The 19,307-nt window shown below is 35.4% G+C and overlaps 1 protein-coding gene across 1 annotated transcript in view; it reads right to left on the bottom strand.

Annotated features, from left to right (window-relative positions):
- NT5DC1 (5'-nucleotidase domain containing 1) overlaps positions 1-19,307 on the bottom strand; it is a 150,941-nt gene that overhangs the window by 39,096 nt on the left and 92,538 nt on the right. Inside the window, exons 7-8 of the mRNA XM_040554366.1 lie at positions 10,382-10,556; positions 5,401-5,498 (exon numbers count right to left, since the gene is read on the bottom strand). Coding sequence (XP_040410300.1) covers positions 5,401-5,498; positions 10,382-10,556 — 273 coding nt within the window. The remainder of the gene's footprint in view (positions 1-5,400; positions 5,499-10,381; positions 10,557-19,307) is intronic.

The raw sequence follows: 19,307 nt of genomic DNA, 5'->3' as shown, positions 1-19,307 counted from the left end.
ATGGTCATTGAGAATTTGGTTTGCTTGTTCTTTGGCTACCATGCAATCTGACTACTACAGGGTGGCAACTTACAGAAATTACACCGGTTTAACAACATCATTGTAAAAGTGGATACATATACAAATACAAACTGCAGACTTGCCCCTCACATCATTTAATAACAGGGCTATAATGACAAGAGTCATTAGGAGTTGGACTCAGTGATCCTTGTGGGTCCCTTCCAATACAGGATATTCTATGGTTATACGATAACCTTCCAGTTAGTAATAAAAATTTGCTTCCTCAATTTCTAATTCGATATCTCTGCAATGGAACCAAAATGTTCTGAACACGTGTTTTTATGAGGCAATGACCATCAAATGGGGTAGACAAGGACTTTGAAAGCTATCAGAACAAAGCTTTATGTCAAGGAAGAAAGCTGGTTTTGCTACCAGCTGTTAAAAATGAATTGTGTCTATCCATGATTTTATCATGACTCTACTTCCCAAAAGGATGCATGTGTGCACTTGCCCAACTTTATTTTGCTTTTTTTTGCATCTGTTTTTGATACTTTCACAGAGACCACTGTACTGAATATGTACGAAGTAAAATCCAGACTGTTATTGTCAGCTAAGACTATGTTTAGCAAACATGAAATAAAATTTATATTGTTTTCAAAGAAGCCTTTGTTGTAGAGGTAGCAACTGAGACACTTATTACATAGGAATTATAACAACTGAGCTATACTGTATACTCAATTCAAAGTGATTTCATTGAAAATGTCATAATTTTCTGGAGATGGCATATATGTTCTTTAAATAAGTGAATGATGCAAGACTAAAAGGTATATTCTCTTTTAACAGTGGAATGCATCTATTTCAAAATTTCCACCTTTTTTTATGTATATTTTAAAGTTTTGCTAAGGGTATTTAAAAATATTTACTGGGAAGTACTTTGGTATTCTTCTGCCTGTGAAGACAGAAGTTTCAAATAAAAAGAACAACCCAGAAAGAAGTTATATGTCTTACACATTTAATGTCCAGGGAATGAAGCCACTCCCTTCCAGATCCCACTCCTTGGGCGTAAAAGGCCTTAGAATATAAATGCATAAAAATAGCTATATAAGCACAGCCTCAATTCTCCACCCACTTCTGTATCCCATCTTTGGCAGTAATCAAGCCCAGATGTCACAGAAGAAAACTTAAAATGCAGACATGGGATCACCTCTTTCTTATGAAGTCTTTCAGACTCTAATAATCAAAGACTGTCTTCACACTACAAGTATGTCATTTTATATCCTGTCCCCTCATTTTCTTTTCTAATTGATCTTTTCAGGTCATAGCATACCACTGTAGTAGACTTTAAAAGGATTGAAAAGAATCACTGAGGGAGGAAAAAAGCTTAAGTAGTGAGTTGTTAAAATGGCAGTTACAAGAGAATTGGAAAAAACTGTAGGACTGAAAGACTTTCCTGAATTTGAGACTACATCATATAGGAGAGGCACCACAAGCAGGACAGGAATTTGAGTGCAGGAATAAGGCAGCCAGCCTAGAAGTGTAACTGAAAGTGGGCTTTGAAAACATGAGGCCCTCTGCAGGAGGAGGAAAGTGGGTTTGCTTCTCTGGGCATTGGACAAAGTCACAGAGCCTCATAGAAAAATTGCATCCACTGCTACTCCACACATAGGATCTTTGGCTCAAGCAAAGAAGATGCATATATGTGCACACGTATATGAACATATATCAGCACATAAACTCTTAAATATGCATGGTAAATTTAGACACTGAGCACATAACAATCTGCAATGCAATTTTAATTTATCAGAAAAACAGATCAAAGTAGACAGCGACTGTTCCTGAGCTGGAAATGAAAGATGTAAAAGTTTCATTTAGTACCAAGAGAGAATACACTGTACCTACAGACTTAAAGAAGGCTTTCAAGGAAATTAGGGCTATCTTTAGCATTTCTATTTTAACTCTGCATTCCAAAAAATATATTTGGCAATGATCAGAACTAGTACTCTCAACATGGGATTTACACAAACATTGTCAGCCAGATCCTTAAATCTAATAGCTTGGAATGTTATTAGCATTTTCAAGATTCGTTTAAAGAATTTCCCTCTGTAAAAGAAAATGTAACCTTATGAATAACAAGTGCCTGAGATAAATTATGGAGTATTTGTATTATGGCAGTAGAGATTTTTGTTTAGCACTGTTCTCATAAAATATGTGCTTTGCTACATAAGCTACACCTAACTATAAAAACGGTTTTACCAGGTAAAAATAAATATAGCTATTCTACAAGCTAGAAAGATATGTATACACTGTTCCTCCATTTAACAGTATGGCACTTTGAAAGATAACTGTGTAAAATAAATAATTAAATATTGTGCTTTTCGATGTCTCAGTTTAATAAAAAGCAGTCACAAGATTCTTTTAAGAATTCAAACTGTGTTTTGGTTTCTTTAAATGATGCATGCTTTGAAACTCAAATAAATTAGTGATGCATTTTTAATTGTACAATTAAAATAATTTTTCGTTGTTCTAAGTGGGTTAGTTTTAAAACTACTTGTCAACTGAAAAAAAACATTTCTGCACAACAGTTATCTGATCTTACACTTTTAGACAATGACTTCTTTGTCACGTTGTCCTGTTTCAAATGTTTACTGAACACAGTCACCTTTTTGAAATTATGCACTGAAAAGAATTTATCCTTCTCTTCAGTAAACTTCAAAGACTTTCTCTTAGTAAATCTGCAGCAAAAATCCTTTTATGTATTAATAAAATTCAGCTCCAGCTCACAATGCAACACTTGAGGTGTCTGAAATTAAGAACACATTCCATATTTTTTGCCTTAAATACATTTTAAACACATTTCCCTTGGAATATAAGGGCAAACCTAGCTAGGTGTGTTGTTAGAAATTTTTTCTAACTTAGATGCACTGATGGATGGAAGAACACAGCTAAAACTTAGCCCTAGAGAAATGAATAGGATTGATAAGCAGTTCAGCCACTGAAGTTATTTCACTTGATTTTCCACAACAAACTTATCCACAGAACAAACTTTATTTCACTTACTGAAGGTTTTTTTTTGTCCTAATTTCCTAAAGATGTTTTACCCTTTGTGGTTTAAGAAAATATGTCCACCTATATTATTTTTTCCTGTTTCAAAGAAAAAATGGGGTAGTTTTGTTTCCCTTGTAAATTACGTCGAATGATCTAAGAAAAGAGAGGGTCTAAAGCACAATGGCTATTTTCCTTAAGCCACAGTGGCAAAAGAAAGAAGCTAGCTGAAATTTGGAATTTTCAGTAGTTCTGATATGAAGCAACACATCAGAAATTCTGGAAACTGGAAATCCAGCTCAAAAAAAAAATATATATATCAGAAACTCCCCCATGCACTATTTTAGAAATGAATTGTGTTTCTTGGCATCTGTTGCAACCGTGTGAAGTTATCAATGCCTGTCCTGAAGCTGTAGGTTTGTTGCAAGGAACACAGAGGGAGAGCATAAAAACATATTATTATTTTGGTCATTTTCTCATATGGTTATTCCTATTTTGGTGGTTAAAGCTTCACATACTCTTAAATAAGCTCTTCACTATTTCAAACTGTGTCTCCAAAAGCCTGTCCTATATGCATAATTCTTTGCTTTGAACGTTCAGGTTGGTCTTTCAGAAGAAACCATTCATCGGGTACAAGTTTATTAAAAAGATGCCCACTACCAAATTAATAGTAATTATTTATATGATAGTTGCCTTGGATATGTTTAGATATCTATCACGTATCTTTTTATATAGTCAGGTCTCCAGAACTGAAGCTGCACTTTATTTTGCAGTAATTTTGCAAAATACACACTGAGTGACCAACCCTCACTTGAGCCTCTTTGCAATGTTAAAATACAAAGTGAATGAAAACAAGCAAGTTAGTAAGAGGTCTCTAGGGAATGCTGTTCCTGTTTGAATGCATAAGAAAGAAACAGCTTCATGAAAATTGGTACTTATAATCTAATAACGTGATGAAGCTAATTCTATACAATATTTCTTAATGGAGACTTTTTCCTCTCTTCTAACTTTGTTTGCGTAGAAAACTTTTTGCCTGTCTATTAAATTTACTGAAACTGGCCAACAGGTTCAAAAATTGCTAGCTGGATTACTGACAGAGAGACACAGCAGGATCTCCTTAGGAAATGAGGCTAATAAGATTGTTTAAAAATATCCAAAGTGGGTTATGTCTTATTTTCAGTTTGCATTCTATGAAATTAAATAAAATGTTTACAGAACCGACCGTTTTTCACACTTTATGTTTTTACTTTTTATTCTAATTTCATAGGAATATTTTCAATTTCCCTCTTGAGTTTATTTATTCTGAAATCGTCAACTTGCAATTTCCTAGTTGTACTAAGACTTTAAAAATTACATTTAACATTTACTTACTTTCCTATATAAATAGATGAAACATTAAAATGCAGTTTCAATATATATTTCTACCGCTTGTTTTACTTTTACTATAAAGGTTCCATAGGCAAAATTTATTTTGGGCTGGAATAGCTGATTTTCCTGTCATAAAACGCTAAAACACAGTTCAATATATGCTGACTTATGCTATTTTGGATATAAGATTCATTTTCAGGTACCTTTTAATCATCGGGATATTTACTAAAATGTGGAAAAAAATGTTTTCAGCCATGTTTCTATTGTTATTTGTAGTTCAACACATTCTGTTCTTGTAAATGTCTTTTGTTACAACCTTAATTACCTAATGGACAGCATTAGGTTCTCAAACATGCCAAATGCTTCAGAATGCTTTAATTAAATTGAGTACAGGGGCACTTCCTTTTTGCGTACTCGGTTGTGATTTAGCCAAAATACACATTTAATACTGTCAGGTTTCCATCATAAATCTTGCAATTTTATTTGTACTGCTCTTTGAACTTCCTTTAAATTCTTGAAATGTTTTTGGTACGTTTTTTACCAGAACTAAACTTGATTTTCTGAGTATGATCTTGTCAGCACAATAAAGAAAACGATTCTTAATTTTTCATTAATAATGCAATATCTGAGCCTCAATACCATTTTAAATTAGTCACAGCTCTGCCTTTTCATTGTAATTCTTAATTTCTCAGTGCTCCTCAGTCTTAAGAATTTTTTTTACTACTATCTCTAGAAGAGTCTTGTGTAGAATCCGTTTGAATTTTCACTGCTTTTTCCTCTCTTCTGACCTTGTTTGCACAGAAAATTTCTTGCCTGTCCATTAAATTTACTGAAACAAGCCAACAGGTTCAAAAGTTGCTAGCTGGATTACTGAGACACGTGTTTTCAAATTATGTTGTCCAGGTGATTAGTCTGGTTCTGTCCTCTCACTTTTTTTTTTTTTTTTTATAGATGTAAGCAGATGAGAAGGGAATCATGACTGCTACTTACCAAGAGTTCGGAAAGGTCTTTGGTTTGGGGTATGGGAGAAGAAACCAGGTTTCAAAGCATTTGTGATCACAATGTCAAAATACTCTTCAAAATCATTCCTAGAAATCAAAGGAAATTAAATTAGCTAAGATGCCACTAAATATACTTTAAGACTTATGAAAATAACTAAAAAAAAAAAAATCAGTAAGGAATCTTCTTCTGACACTTTTTTTTTTTTTTTCGTCTTCAGTGTCACTACTGCTCTTCTGTACTGATGTAGTTTAAACTGAAAGGACAACTGGACTGAGAACCCACAATACTGTACCTTCAGGATCATTAATTATTTGTAAAAAGAAGTTTCTTGGACCAGGGAGTTTTGAAATATCAGGACAAAATGTAACAGATGACATAGTTTGGTCTCAGGTGGCAGCATAAGTATAGATACACAGAAGGGTGTAAAGAAGGGGTTTTCTTTATAAAGCATGAATACATGAAGTCAAGTGATTTACTTACAAAGGGAATTTCTTAGAAATGTATTCTTCTAAATCTGGATTTAGGGGTTCCATACACTACTAAAAATCCTAATTACACCATTTCTGCCCTCTCTTTCCATTTCCAGCAGTGTCCTACAGTTTTTTTAACCACTGATTTCTGATTGTGAGAGGGAAACAGTTTTTTGAATTGAAAGGAGTTATCTGTAATGGAAAGGGCGCCTAGACTGAAAATTTCTCATCTCTCTTCTGTTGAACTCTGAACTTTTGAGACTGTAACAACCAGAGCTAATTCTTGCAGGACCTAGTTGGAGCAGTGTGTTGGGCCCTAGGTGATTTTGGCCTCACCCCTCCATCTAAGGACTTTGTTTAATGGAGTACTTTCTCTGATACGGCTTCCATCTTCTGTCCGTGGAGCAATACAGGCCTTCTTGTTGATTTGCCTATTGAAATATTCCCACAGTTGAAACTGTGAAGAATTGAAGTTTCTGGAGGCTAATCCTTACTCTCTCCCAGTTTGAGCAGAAAGTTCTTAAAGGCTCCACATCTCAACCCTGAGAAACACCAAGGCCACCAGGGATCAAAGAGCATTGCTTCTGTCCTTCTGGGAAAAGGGGACATTTTTTTTCTGCCTTCTTTCTTCTCCTTCCCTCGCTCTGGGGAGCCCGTGGGAAGTTAAAACTCCTTTTGGCCCCTCACAGAAAAGTTCAGTGCTCATATAAAAGCTTTATCCTGGATATAGAGAGGTCAGAACAACTAAAGATACCACATACAGAAGAATATTTAATCTGCTATCTGTATCTGTTGTATAAACCCATAAAGCTTCATTGCTCATTCGGTACTCATGAGCTTTCTACCTAACCGCCTTTAATAGCAATCATATTGTTCTGAGAAGATATGTCTGCATATCTTCATATGTCAAGCAATGAAGTCTGATTTTCTATAGCTTTGTGTTCTATACTTAATTTCATGCCATCTATCCTACCATGAGATGAACTATTTCTTGAGGTGCCAGTTATTCCTATTCTAGGAAAGGTCTTCTTTATTCTAAGACTTATTCTCTTTGACCTTATTTATTACATCATCCATCTGGGAGCTATAGCAAGAAATAATAAAAATAATGCCTGCCAACAGGTTTTGAAGTTACTAAAATATAAAATCAGGCAAATGTTGCCTAAAGCTTGATTATTTTTTTAATATTGGAAAATGTAAACGTTTTCAGTTTGTGACATGTATTTTACTTTAGTAGAAATGTTTCTTTGCTTGGGTGACTGTATTACCTATAACATATAAAAAATGATGAATACTCTTGAAAGGAACACAGAATTCACAGATGGCAAGTCCTGGATAAATAGAAGCACTAAAATACTATCAACAGTAGAAAAAGTTTATTGGAAAAAAACTAGCTAACTGTGCCATTTTCAAATAATCTACAATTTTCCATGAGACTGAGATAACTAAAATCAAGAATGGTCTCCCTATGAGGTTACCTACGAATTTTTATTTTATTCGCTAAATTACATTTCAGCCCTAAAATGTCTTTATATTTCCTTCCTCCAGTGGAATTTTAGTGTTGCTTAATTTTCTTTCTTTTTAAGATAAAGAGTACCAAATTATTTGGAGGATTCCAGAAGCTGAACAAACAGACATAGCTTTTGTGCTTAAGTGAGAAGCATCAACAGAAGTAAGCTTTTCATTAACATATGGCACAAACAATGTTTCTACAGGTAAATTAAGCCTGAACTTTAAAAATAAAGTCAACATTTCAGAAGTATGATGAAGACTTGTGTGAACAATAAGTAGTTCTTTTTGTAAAAAAAAATGAAACAGAAATTACAGTCTTTCACAAGATTTGGTTAACTTTTTCTTGATTTGTTGAAGAAAAAAATGTTTTGTGGGGAGAGATGTTATCTGTGGCCGTTTTTGAATCTTACTAAATTTCATGTGCAAAACTACTGATTTTATGAGTACCTACACCTTTTACATTACTATGTAACATTATTCATGACAAAATTTGTTCCAGTTACTGTTTGTGATTGGAATGGTGGCCTGTGGTTACAGTAATAGTCAAAGAGTAGGATGTATCTCATATAACTCACATAAAGGTATCTAAAAGTAGCATGCTGAATTCACTGCTAATGGTCAATACCACAGACAGAGCCAATGGGGAACAATCCACTCTCTTAGAAGGCAATTCATCCTACTTATTTCAGACATTATTTTATGATACAGAATGAATTGTTAAGGATGATGCCCAATGTTTTCTCTCCGCTAACCACAGAGGGAATCAAAATCCCCAGCTTTAAAAATTCATAGCTTTTTAAAGGCTAACATTGATGAAAAGGTGAAATGACACTTTGCTTCAGTGCCTATAAATAGACTTACCTTTAGGTGTGCCCCTGATAACACTTTAACATTCAACTAAGTTGACAAACATTTTTATTGTAGGTAAGCCGTAAAAGTCACAGCACGATATTGCTACTTGCATGAATGAACTTGCACTTGCTTCACTAGGCTTGCATACCTTATACACAGATCCCAGCAGTATATGTATGATCTGGCTGGGAAACAGTTCTTATTTTATCTCAAAACCAGATTTTCACCTACACTTCCTGTTCCTTACCAAAATGGCTTTCAGTTTAAGGACAACTTGGTCAGATGAAAGCAACTGGGATACTTTGCTCTTTAAACAGTAAGTGACACACTTAAGCAAGTATTTCCCACTGCTGATTTTATGTGGACAGCAATTTCTTAGCCAAAGGGGAACTTTTTCAAGAAACTGCAAAAAAGTAAACAGTTCCAAGATATGGAAGATATGGGAAGAGGTTGAAAATTCACATACATCTCCACTTTTCATGTTTATCTTTATTTTTTGGAGGTAATATTATAATATTGATTAATTGAAAAGAAGTAGGGAAAGAAATGCAATAAAGGAGGACATGGAAGAAATTCCTAAGGGTTGCCGTAAAAAATAAAATGCAGTTACTCTGGCAAAATTAAGGTTGAGGGAATAGATAACAGACATGAATCTAGGCTATATTCCAGTGTCAGAAAAAGCAGCAAGGGACGGTAGATTCTCATCATCTGATACAAGAGGCGTTGAATAAACAAGAATAATAAAAAGTTCAGAATTATTTTCAGGAAGAAAAAAACAACACTTCAGTAAAGTCTAATGGACAGTGGAGTACTCAGTCCTCCAGAAGATGTGTTTTGGAAACTATTTTGCATGAGTCATTGAAAAACATGATGGTAGTAAACACTGTAGAATATTCTACACTCATGAGGAAAGAGACAAAGTGATCTGATATGTTTTTAGCAGAACATCTCTTCTGTCTTTTGAATGGCAACCAACCCTCTCTACTACCTTTCTTACTGCCTACTAGCAGGATCACTACAGATGCCTTAAAACTGCTGAAACATAATTCACCAAAGAAAAGAAACCAAAAATCATTACATGTGGCCAATGATTTTAGTTTTATATCAAATTTTCATTCAAAAACCCACTACATCTACCTTAAAAAGCTGATTCACAAACATCTTACTTAAAGGAGAATTGCTTTTAGAAAGGAGGTAGATTTCACACTCAAATGAGCATGTAAAATTCATGTGCAAGGCAGTGAGAACTCACACAGCTGATGCTCCATTTAGCATTTAGCCCAGACAGTACAAAAGAGAGATGATACTGGTGGGACTGGTTCTGGGAGGTTGCTCTGATTTTCACCTTACCTGTGGTTTTCTTACTGTGCTGCTGTATTCACTTTGCTGTTCTCCTGCATATCCGGAGAGCCAAGTTTGGCTCACATTGCAGTACTTTGTTCCTTTGATTCACTTATTGAATAGTCTCACCATGTCACCCACCTAGCTATTAGCATCACTGATTAATTCCTTTCTAGGGGTGTAAGTGGTAGTTCTGGTTGCATTTCACTGAATTCTGCTTGACCAGTCATGTTCTTAAAATTACAGATGAAAAGTAATTGTCATCAGCAACTGCAAGTCTCAACCAATTGCAAAGTTTTATCTCTTCTGCTGTGATCTGCAAATACACATTCCTCATGCACAAACATCATGTGGAAAACATTGTTAGGAAGAAATATTTGTAAGGTTTTCTGTGCACATTGAATGCAAGGAACTGGAATATTGCTACTACTTAAGCTCATGACTGGAGAGGCACAGACAATGTAGCAAAAATGTATGATAAAACTGGGATTCAGATGATGTCCTCAATTATGTGTTGGCCTGAAAGATATTCCCTGACATCTTTAAACCCATTATGATGCCCAGAAAAGATGTAGGATGTAAGTGCGTTGTGGGTCAGATACAGCTCACAGGCTCAGAAATGAACTGGTTTGTATTGAGTAGCTGTTACACTCTGTCTAGAGACAGACCCCACAGAAACCTCATATCCAAGTGATTTACAGCACATAAACAAAGTCAAATTAACTTCCCTATATCTCAGCCTTATCTCCAGTTGATGTCTGTCTAATATAAATTGAAAAGGACATTTCACTTACCCAAGAATATATTCACACAGGAGCCTGCAATAGTCACTGTGAGAACTGGTAATTAATAGCAGAATCTTCCCAGCACTCTTCAGTTGTTTTAGCCACTTTTTTACAGACTCGGGACATCTTTGTAAGTATTTGTCTGGATGATTTTTCACTTCTGGGAAATACATCCCACATTCTTCTAAAAAATAGAACAAAATTATGTATTAACCAATCCTGCTCATAAACCACTTAATCCACACAACAAATATCCTTTTATGTGCAAACAATAGGATTTAAAAAGGCAAAGCAAAGTTTAAAAATTTCCCTGGGTTGTAACTCAATATAAACAAAAAACAATGAAACCAAAAGGATATGTTGTAGCAGAAATAAGTTGGTAATGGCTTTTCTATTATGGAATTTTCACAGTTATTTTATTTGATGTTCTTTTACTTACAAGAGTAAATAATGCCTAAGTTACAGGTGATATCTTACATAAAAAATAATGACTTTCTGTTGCCTTTGCTCAAATTTTGGATAGCAAGTTTGTGATTTTAAAATTAGTTTAATGTTTGTTCAGAAAATTGTAAGGATACAAAATCCCCAAGAACATCTGTTCAGTTACTTCTTATGCTTTATTTTAGCATTGTCTGATGAATAATATTCATGTTACCATTCTTGCAGTTTTCACAACTAGTATTTTATCTGTGAAAGGCTGATAAAACAAGCTGGCAAAACTCACGGGTATGTGGAATACTAGGAACAAATGCGAAGAAAAAAAAAACGGTACATTTTCCAACATCAGTAATGCTCCTTTTGCTAAACATAGCAGAAACAGAATTTTGCAAATACACCGGGAATGTAAGATTTTAAAAAGTATGTAATAAGACTAAGTTGGCAGTAAAAGGTGCCTGTTCATTAATATCACGTCAAATAAAGATTTACCTTGGTATAACCCATAGCTGCTCTACCAAGTTGTCAAATTAACATTAAAGTTACCTTTTTTTTGCATCATTCCTACGACCTAAGACTATGTATTTCCTCTGTGCTCAAACCCTTTGTAACCGAAGTGTCAAGCTAGTCAAAGGTCTAAAAAGAAATATAGTAATTATATAGGTAGAAATGATACCAAGTGTGTGGCTCGCAGTCTGCATGTGCTATAGTGTAATGAACATCACCAACACAAGATTATTTTTTTCCAGCATTTGTTCTATATGCAACTGTCTGTGGTCAACTTTGCTGAACGATTTAATAAATCCCAGACATTACTTAGCCTTCTGGTATGTGAGTAATGCTATTCTCAAGTTTGAAAAAATAAGATTTAAACCACTTGAACTTCAACTATTTAATGAAAGAGAGAACATGTATGGTTGAAACAGTAGTATCAAAGAGAGACTGAAAGAAATATACCAAGTGTTAAACGTAATACTATTTCATGAGTTACACATTCAAACATCTAAAGATAGCAGGAAAAAAGTCTCCCAGAAGAAGTTTTAAATTGGCTGTTATCACTACAGCTAGACAGGAGGCAAAAATGTCTTACTCTGTACTGTGACTTGACATATTCCCTTCCAAAAGCTGCAGAGTAGACTGCTAAATTGGAGGAAAATCCCTCAACCAAAATCTATCAGCTTCTAACCAGGTCACGTTTTCAGTTCTTCATAGTATTTAGGTCAGGACGTGTAACAGCCCTTACCAGGGGGATATAAGCATGTCCTTGCAGATAGCATTACGGGATGCCATGACATTTATCTTGAGAGCTAGCCAAGAGCAATGTTTTTTTTTTTTTTTTTTTAATTAATTAATTATTTATTTATTTATTAAACAAAGCAGATTTACCAAGGAAAGTTTCCTGTGGTGTTTTTTGTCCCTCTTTCCTGGAATGTGAATATTGTTTGGGGTGAGCAATATAGTTTTTAATTACAGAAAATGCATTTTTTTTCCCCAGAAATATCATTAATAATTGTATTTCATGTGGTATGCTATAACAATTTTTCTTCTCTCTCCTTTTTTGTTTAAAATGCACATTACACAAGAATGAATGGGGACACACACAAAGTAGGCTTGGCATTGGCTATCATAGGCTCAAACATTTAAAGAAAGATGTTAACATTCATTTATATATATAGTTATCTATCATTCTTTTTACCCTAAGGTAAAAAAGATATAAACTTTACTGCTGGACACGCTTTGTTGTTTTTTCCTTATCAAACGCCTCCCACTCTGAGTGGACTCTTCTTTGATGTATATCTAATTTACAGACTTTGAGTAAATTTAAACAACACTGTGTTCTTTCTCCATACTCTGTGAAGTATCTGCTGCCTGATAAATCTGTGATATTTGTTTTTTTTAGTTGCATCTGAAGTGTAAAAGGTCAACAACTCTGGATTCAATATATGAGGTGAAAGAGAGTCTTATTCTAGTTTTCTATCCAGATCCTTAAGCCCAATTGTTAATTGCAGGCAGGCAATGAATCAGTTCTTGACACGGGGATCTGAAGTTTGCCTCCAGCTCTTTGCTGTATGAGGCATGGATACTTTGAAAGAACCCTCATTAAAGCACACTGTACTGTAATTAGGTCGACTTGGGTCAGGAAAGTAGAGTTTAACTTAATTCCTAACATACTATTGAGTCTGGTGAATACAGTTTGGTTGAGTATAGACTTATAATCTTGCACCAAAGCTTGCAAGATTTTATTGAAATCCAGATGGAAAAAAAGCTGCAAATCTTGCTTATTATCTGAAGCCAAGAGCATTTTTTGAGGAGGACAACAGAGCCAGAGGAGCCCTGTTGCCAAAAAGAGTTGTGAACGTCTAAGCATGATAGAGAAAGAGCATCATGTTAGGCCCTCACAATCAAATGGAATGATTTGACAGTGAGAAATGAAGCATCTTTTTCTAAGGAAATGCTACCACTATGCCATATGTTGTACTTTATTTTTATAAGGCATCATCAAACCATAAAATTAATAAGAAAACTCTACTGAACAAAAAGTTAGTAAGCAATCAAAAAAGAAGTAATTTTACTGGAGCCAACACAGGAGAGGAGAAAGTAAGTTAGTGCTAATGAGTGTGGTTTTGTGCTACTCTCATACAACTCTCGTTCTTAAAAGCAGAAAAGTAATTCTTCAGACAAGCACCATTCTTGAGAAATAAGTAATGTCTCTAGCCTGCAGTAATTCTTGTAGACCATCCAAGTTTCAAAATACTCTTTAAAAGTGGAACTATGAGCACCCTTTAGAGAAGCTTTGGTGGCCCTCAAGTTCGCTGTATCAAAATAGGGGACTTAAGTGACCATCAGAACTACAACTGACCACTCGCTATCTGCAAAGTGTCTAAAATAAAATCTCTCAATTTTTATCTATTTTATGAATACCACTTAATATGTAGTTATATGGATATTGGCATGTATTAATGCATGCTCACAAATCAGTGAAAGCAAAACAACAATAACAAAACAAATGTCCCAGTTTTTACCTCAAGCGTCTCTATATAATTTTCAGATATGGTATGTATACCAAAGTCTATACTAGTAATCTCTGGCTCTTTGGCTGTGTAAACACTTTCTCAAAATGTAGAAAACAAAATAAAACAAAAAAACCCACCATAACAAAAATGGAATCAAGAGGACCGTAATAATCAACATCACAATCAATATATTCATCCGATTGGGCTTTTTAAAGAAAACTTAATCTAATGATGTGGAGCAGGAAGAAAATGCCTATGCATTTTATGTACTACTTTGTAATTTATTGATGTCTGCCCTATGTTGCCATGGAACAAATGCAGTTTTTCAATTTCCATTCTTGTTGTTAAACAACTTTGAGTCTATGTGAATTCTCTGAAATACAGCCTAGGATAACAAACTAGCAATTAGCCTCTGCAGGGATTTATAACCTTCTTCCAAATATGCTTTCAAAAATAGTAATTGTCTTTGCAGTCCATTAAATATCCTTTCAGAAAACATATTTCATTTTTAAGCAGAAGACAGAAATATAAACAATTAAAAAGTTGTCTAAACTGCCACATATTAAAACACGACCAGAAATTGCTTCAGAGCTTCTTATCAGATCTACTTCATGTCATGTTTTCAAAGTAATATAATTTCCTCTATGCATATTACCATAAGTTCTTTTAGTGTCTAGTTTGAGGTTTGTTTTTTCTTGTCTAATCTGACACTGTTGATTGATCAAGATGTTCTTTGCACCTTCTTGCCATATAGCTTAACTGCTTGTAATACAGCTGTGATAATAAGCGTGATGGGAATTGTATACAGCTGGAAATGTAAACTCCCAGACCAAACTCAGAAAGAGCTTGCACAGTGGTTGCAGGGACTGGCAGAAGTCCTCCAGCACAGCACAGACAATTAATGCACTCTTTAATCCAACTGCCCTCCTCTAATACAGTCACAAAATTACATTATTGAAGCCTACAGTTTGATGTTCCAATACAATACATCTATTTGGGGAAACACAGTTTTTGATTTCTCTTGTGCTCTTTATTACAGCGCTTCTCTTTGGCAGGGTCAGTTTACACCCCACTGGCTCTTGACTCCTTTGGGCTCCACGTCTGGGACAATGCAGTTTTCATCTCTTAACTATTATTTGGATTATAAAAGAGACAAACGTTTAAGAAGTACGTTTCTGGCAAGGTTTCATTCCAGAACTAAAACACAGAAGCACAGTGTGTTTTGGGGGATTGTCACTGCTTCTAATGGGCAGCTACTTGATTGAATATAAAAGAATTTAACCACTATTTATATGATTTAGCTAAGCAGAGAGGTATGAAGCTGAAAAAAATCCCTAGAATTCAGCCAAGAAAAATAAACTTTCAGCTGCCAATTTGTAGCTTGTATTTAGTGGCTTTTATAACTAACCTTCTCTTACAATGGAAGTAGTATTTGGGAATGTGACTTTTCTCTCTTTTAAATTCAAGGGCAATTTGATAGCTTAGCTATCAATATCCATAGTCAGATTCTCTGCAACTCTGAAGTGAGTAACAACTTACACCTCTTTCCCAACTATAGTCTGAATGGAGCCTTGTACGTAACAGTTGTTTATTTGATAAACAGAGTGGAGTTGAAATAAAACCTTCTATAAATGATGATGCAGACAACTATATTCACTGCATACTGCTTTCCACTATGTTTTATATTGTTTTTCCAGTGTTTTTTAGAGTGAGCAGAAATACACTTCTTTGACTATTGCTGTTGGCTTCTTTTCTTGTCTAAATAAACATTTTCAACAACTAACATGAGGTTCAACAGATACACAAGAAAACAACCCTCATTACAGAATAATTTGCAAGAGAATTTACATTTCAACTAATGTAAGCAAATAGAGGAGAAAAGAGATGATGGTTAAAATACCATTAGACAAGTCCTCTTCACTTCCTTTCACTTAAGATGAAGTAGGAGGAGCAGCAGAAATGAAACGAGACACAGAGGGAAGGAAATGTTAGCATAAACCAAGATAAGAAAGCAGAGTAAAGTGTAAAGCTGGGATAATGGGGTAAGATGTGGTTATATTCTGGAGGCCTGGGCTCAGGCAGATTGCAAGAACAGGGAGCAACAGGAAGAGATCAATCATCCCTCTCTTTCCCCCAGAAGACAGCGATGTTTAAAAACAGAATAAAAGGATGCAAGTCCTAGAAGATAGGAGGGAAGTATCATAAGAGCAAAAAAGAAATGTGACAGATGTAAAATAATCTGTATTTTATTGTGCTGTGCAATTGTCTCAATTCCTTACCTGAGACTGTGCATTTCCTTAAGAGTCAAAGAGTTAAAGCAACCCGGTCCAGTTCAGATAGGAAGAATACTAGCTATTTACATCTCTTAGTTAACTAGGAGCAGAGGTAAAAAGATGGTACTGAATTTGGAGTCAATGGAGATACTAGTATTATGATACCAAACTCAAGTGAGAAAAAGAGAAAAGTAGTGTTTCAATGAAGACAGAGAGGAAAAAAAGGAATATGTCTGGGTTGGCCATCAGAGACCAGGAATTCGGAATCATATAGAGGTGGGTTGCTGCCCATCACAAGACTGAACTTGGAGTATGGTGAACCCGTGCTTGTCAAAGCTAAGAATTAACTTGTATGCCTGGACATATGAATGGCTACTTACAACAGAGAGTATCTTTCAAACCACTCTTGGATGTACAAGTGGTACAGAAAGGGAAAGAGAAGGGAAAAAATGACAAATCAGACAGAAGAGAGGAGCTAGGAAATGAAAAATAGACTAGTACTAAAAGGACAAGTTGTAGCCTATTAATAATGCGTTCCCAAAGAACATGCATCAGTATGCCATATCAAATTAAACAGAAAACTCTTCCTCTGATGTTCTCAGAAAAGTAAGGATTTTTATGATCACAAAATAAACTCTTTGCATTTAACACTTCAGTTTTTTAGAAATCACATATTACCAATGGAAATACAGTCTGATTCTTGATTTGCTTCTTTTACCTGTGTAGTTGCAAAAGCAAATGTTTACAGGTCATCTAATATCAACCTTCCCAATATTTTTAGCAACATCTAGCTCTGGTCAGACAGAAATAGAATTGCTAAAATATTTTGTTTGCTAAAATAATAAACTATTTTCCAGTGGTGACAACTCCATATGTTCACCTTGATTAATTTCAAGGGGGTGACTATAAGGTAAGAATCCATGGTGGGCTAGGGAAAACATGACTACTTGGATTAATAGTGACTGCAGGGCTATATAAATATTTAATATACTGAGCAAAACACTTCAGTAGAGCTCACACAAAACACCATCTCTTCAAACATTTCATGGGTCACTTCCTCTTCTACTCATTTTCTACTCCTGTGGCCTATGAGAAACTTACTGCAAAAATTAAAATGCTTTGGGAGCTAAAGACAGGTTTCAAACTAAAAGGAGGCTGAATGACTAGAAATTCTCCTAAGGAAGCCAAGAGCAGCTGTTGTTACTTCTTGGCTGATATATCGAGGAGGCACCACTATGTTCCTTCCCATCCTCATGTTTCTGAGGTGAGATTCCCGTGTCAAAGGCTGCCAGAAACAGCACATGACCCTTAGCTATATTTAAATAGAAGACAGAGTTTCAAGATTAGATGTTGTTGTTTCTCTGTCATCTCTTAGCTGAACACCATCCCTCCCCCCCAGCCCACTATCTGCGGTTCACCACAGACCGAAGACCTACGACAGCCAGCACCAAACAGCAAAGCTGCAGCTTTCAGGGCTTGCCATAGCCAAAGTCAGCTTCAAGGTGAGACTGGATCTTTTATGGAAAATATGCTATGTTTTTCCTGAAGCCTCTTAAGCATGCTTAAAAACTACCATTTCCTGTCTCAAAGAAGATAGCAACCCCACTCAACCTGCCCCTAATCTTCACCCTCTTGCTTTCTAGTCCTGCCTCCTCATCTCCCGAGTACCGTCCATGACTCAGCTAAGCTGCATGACTTGCTGGCAATGGGCCACACGAGAAGAAAGGGCTGTTGTGAGCAGATGGCAGTGGGCAGGCTCCATTGCCACTGTAGCTACCCCAGTTAGCAGGATTCAGTGACCTTGCTACAGAATGGCCAAGCCTCCTAGGAGTGCAATACCACAGTCAAATGATTTTTTTTTTTTTTTTAATCTAGTTATTCCTGTCTCTTGTTGAGGTCCATAGACACTGGAAGAGAAAGCCAGACTATTTTCCTATGTTATCAGTTCTTATTAGAGTTTTCAAATTGCTGAGATCAGCCCAGACCACTTTTACTTTGCTCTCCTATTGCCAGGCTTAGCCACACCCTGCAGTCCTTGTCTTGCTTGCAGAGTAGATTTCCTGTAGATTTCCTGTCTCATCCCATGCTCGCAGATCCCTTCCTTTAGTAACGGATAACAACACTTCACTTTTTTTTCTTTTTTTTTGTACTAACAGTACAAATAAAAAAAGTCATCAGAATTACATGGTATGTGGCAGAATTTGTAGCCTGACTTCATGAGGAACGCTAATGCATGTTATTTGTTTGAAAGGTGACTACATATATAGTTTGAATGGCCTTCCATGATTTTGTATGCATTTCTTTTGTTGTTTTTTCTTTTCCTTCTGGTTATATGTTAATATTTACATCAACACAGCAATGTTTCCACAGTACAATACAAAGCAGGAAGGATATACCTTGGAGACAGAACAGGATCCCTTGTTAAATGTGAGAGGAAATTATCTCTTTCTCAAAATAATTCACTTCCTTACTTTACATTGCCACACTAGTTTGCAATGTAACAGATCAGATTTATCAACCTGTATGAGATAAATGCATTTGATAACAATTCTTGTTTAATAATACTCTTGCAGCCCACTGGGTGAGTACTAAATCCACGCAAAGGCAACTACCCTTTGTTGGAGAAACATATTCAGTAAAATCTGTCTGATTCTCCATGATACCATAATCCCTACAGCAATGTGTGAATGTCTTCAAAAGTGAGTATTCTACAGGTAGAAAAATCTGATTTTGTTCCATGGTTCAGAATGCCTTCTTATTGGTTTCATGCTTACCTATTCTCGGAAGTAAAAGACAGGTCATACAGTGATTACGCAAAGCCACAAAATCCACCTTTTTCTCTTCCTGTTAAAGTTTTATATGGGTCATTTGCTATAGAAATATTGCCATAGTGTTAATATTTCCTGGGAGACAACCTACCAGTGGGAAATTATCTTAAATATTCCAGAAATCCCCATCTTAGCCTATGCTGCTTAGTCAGATCTACTGATCCTTATGCATTTGTCATATAAAATTGCTCTTTCCCATTGCAATATGTTTAAGATTATTTTTGTAGATCTATACAAAATACACAATAACTATTTGCACCAAATACATTTTTTTCCAACAAACTTTGCATATGTCCTGGTTTCAGTTAGGACAGACTTTATGTCTGTTAGACTATACCTAGGGTCAACTCACACACCTTTAAAATACATTCCCTGGTAAACACAT

The sequence above is a fragment of the Cygnus olor genome, chromosome 3 (assembly GCF_009769625.2).
Source record: "Cygnus olor isolate bCygOlo1 chromosome 3, bCygOlo1.pri.v2, whole genome shotgun sequence".
Classification (NCBI taxonomy): Eukaryota; Metazoa; Chordata; class Aves; order Anseriformes; family Anatidae; genus Cygnus; species Cygnus olor.
The sequence above is the reverse complement of the archived record's forward strand: the minus strand, read 5'-3'. Positions and strand labels throughout refer to the sequence as shown.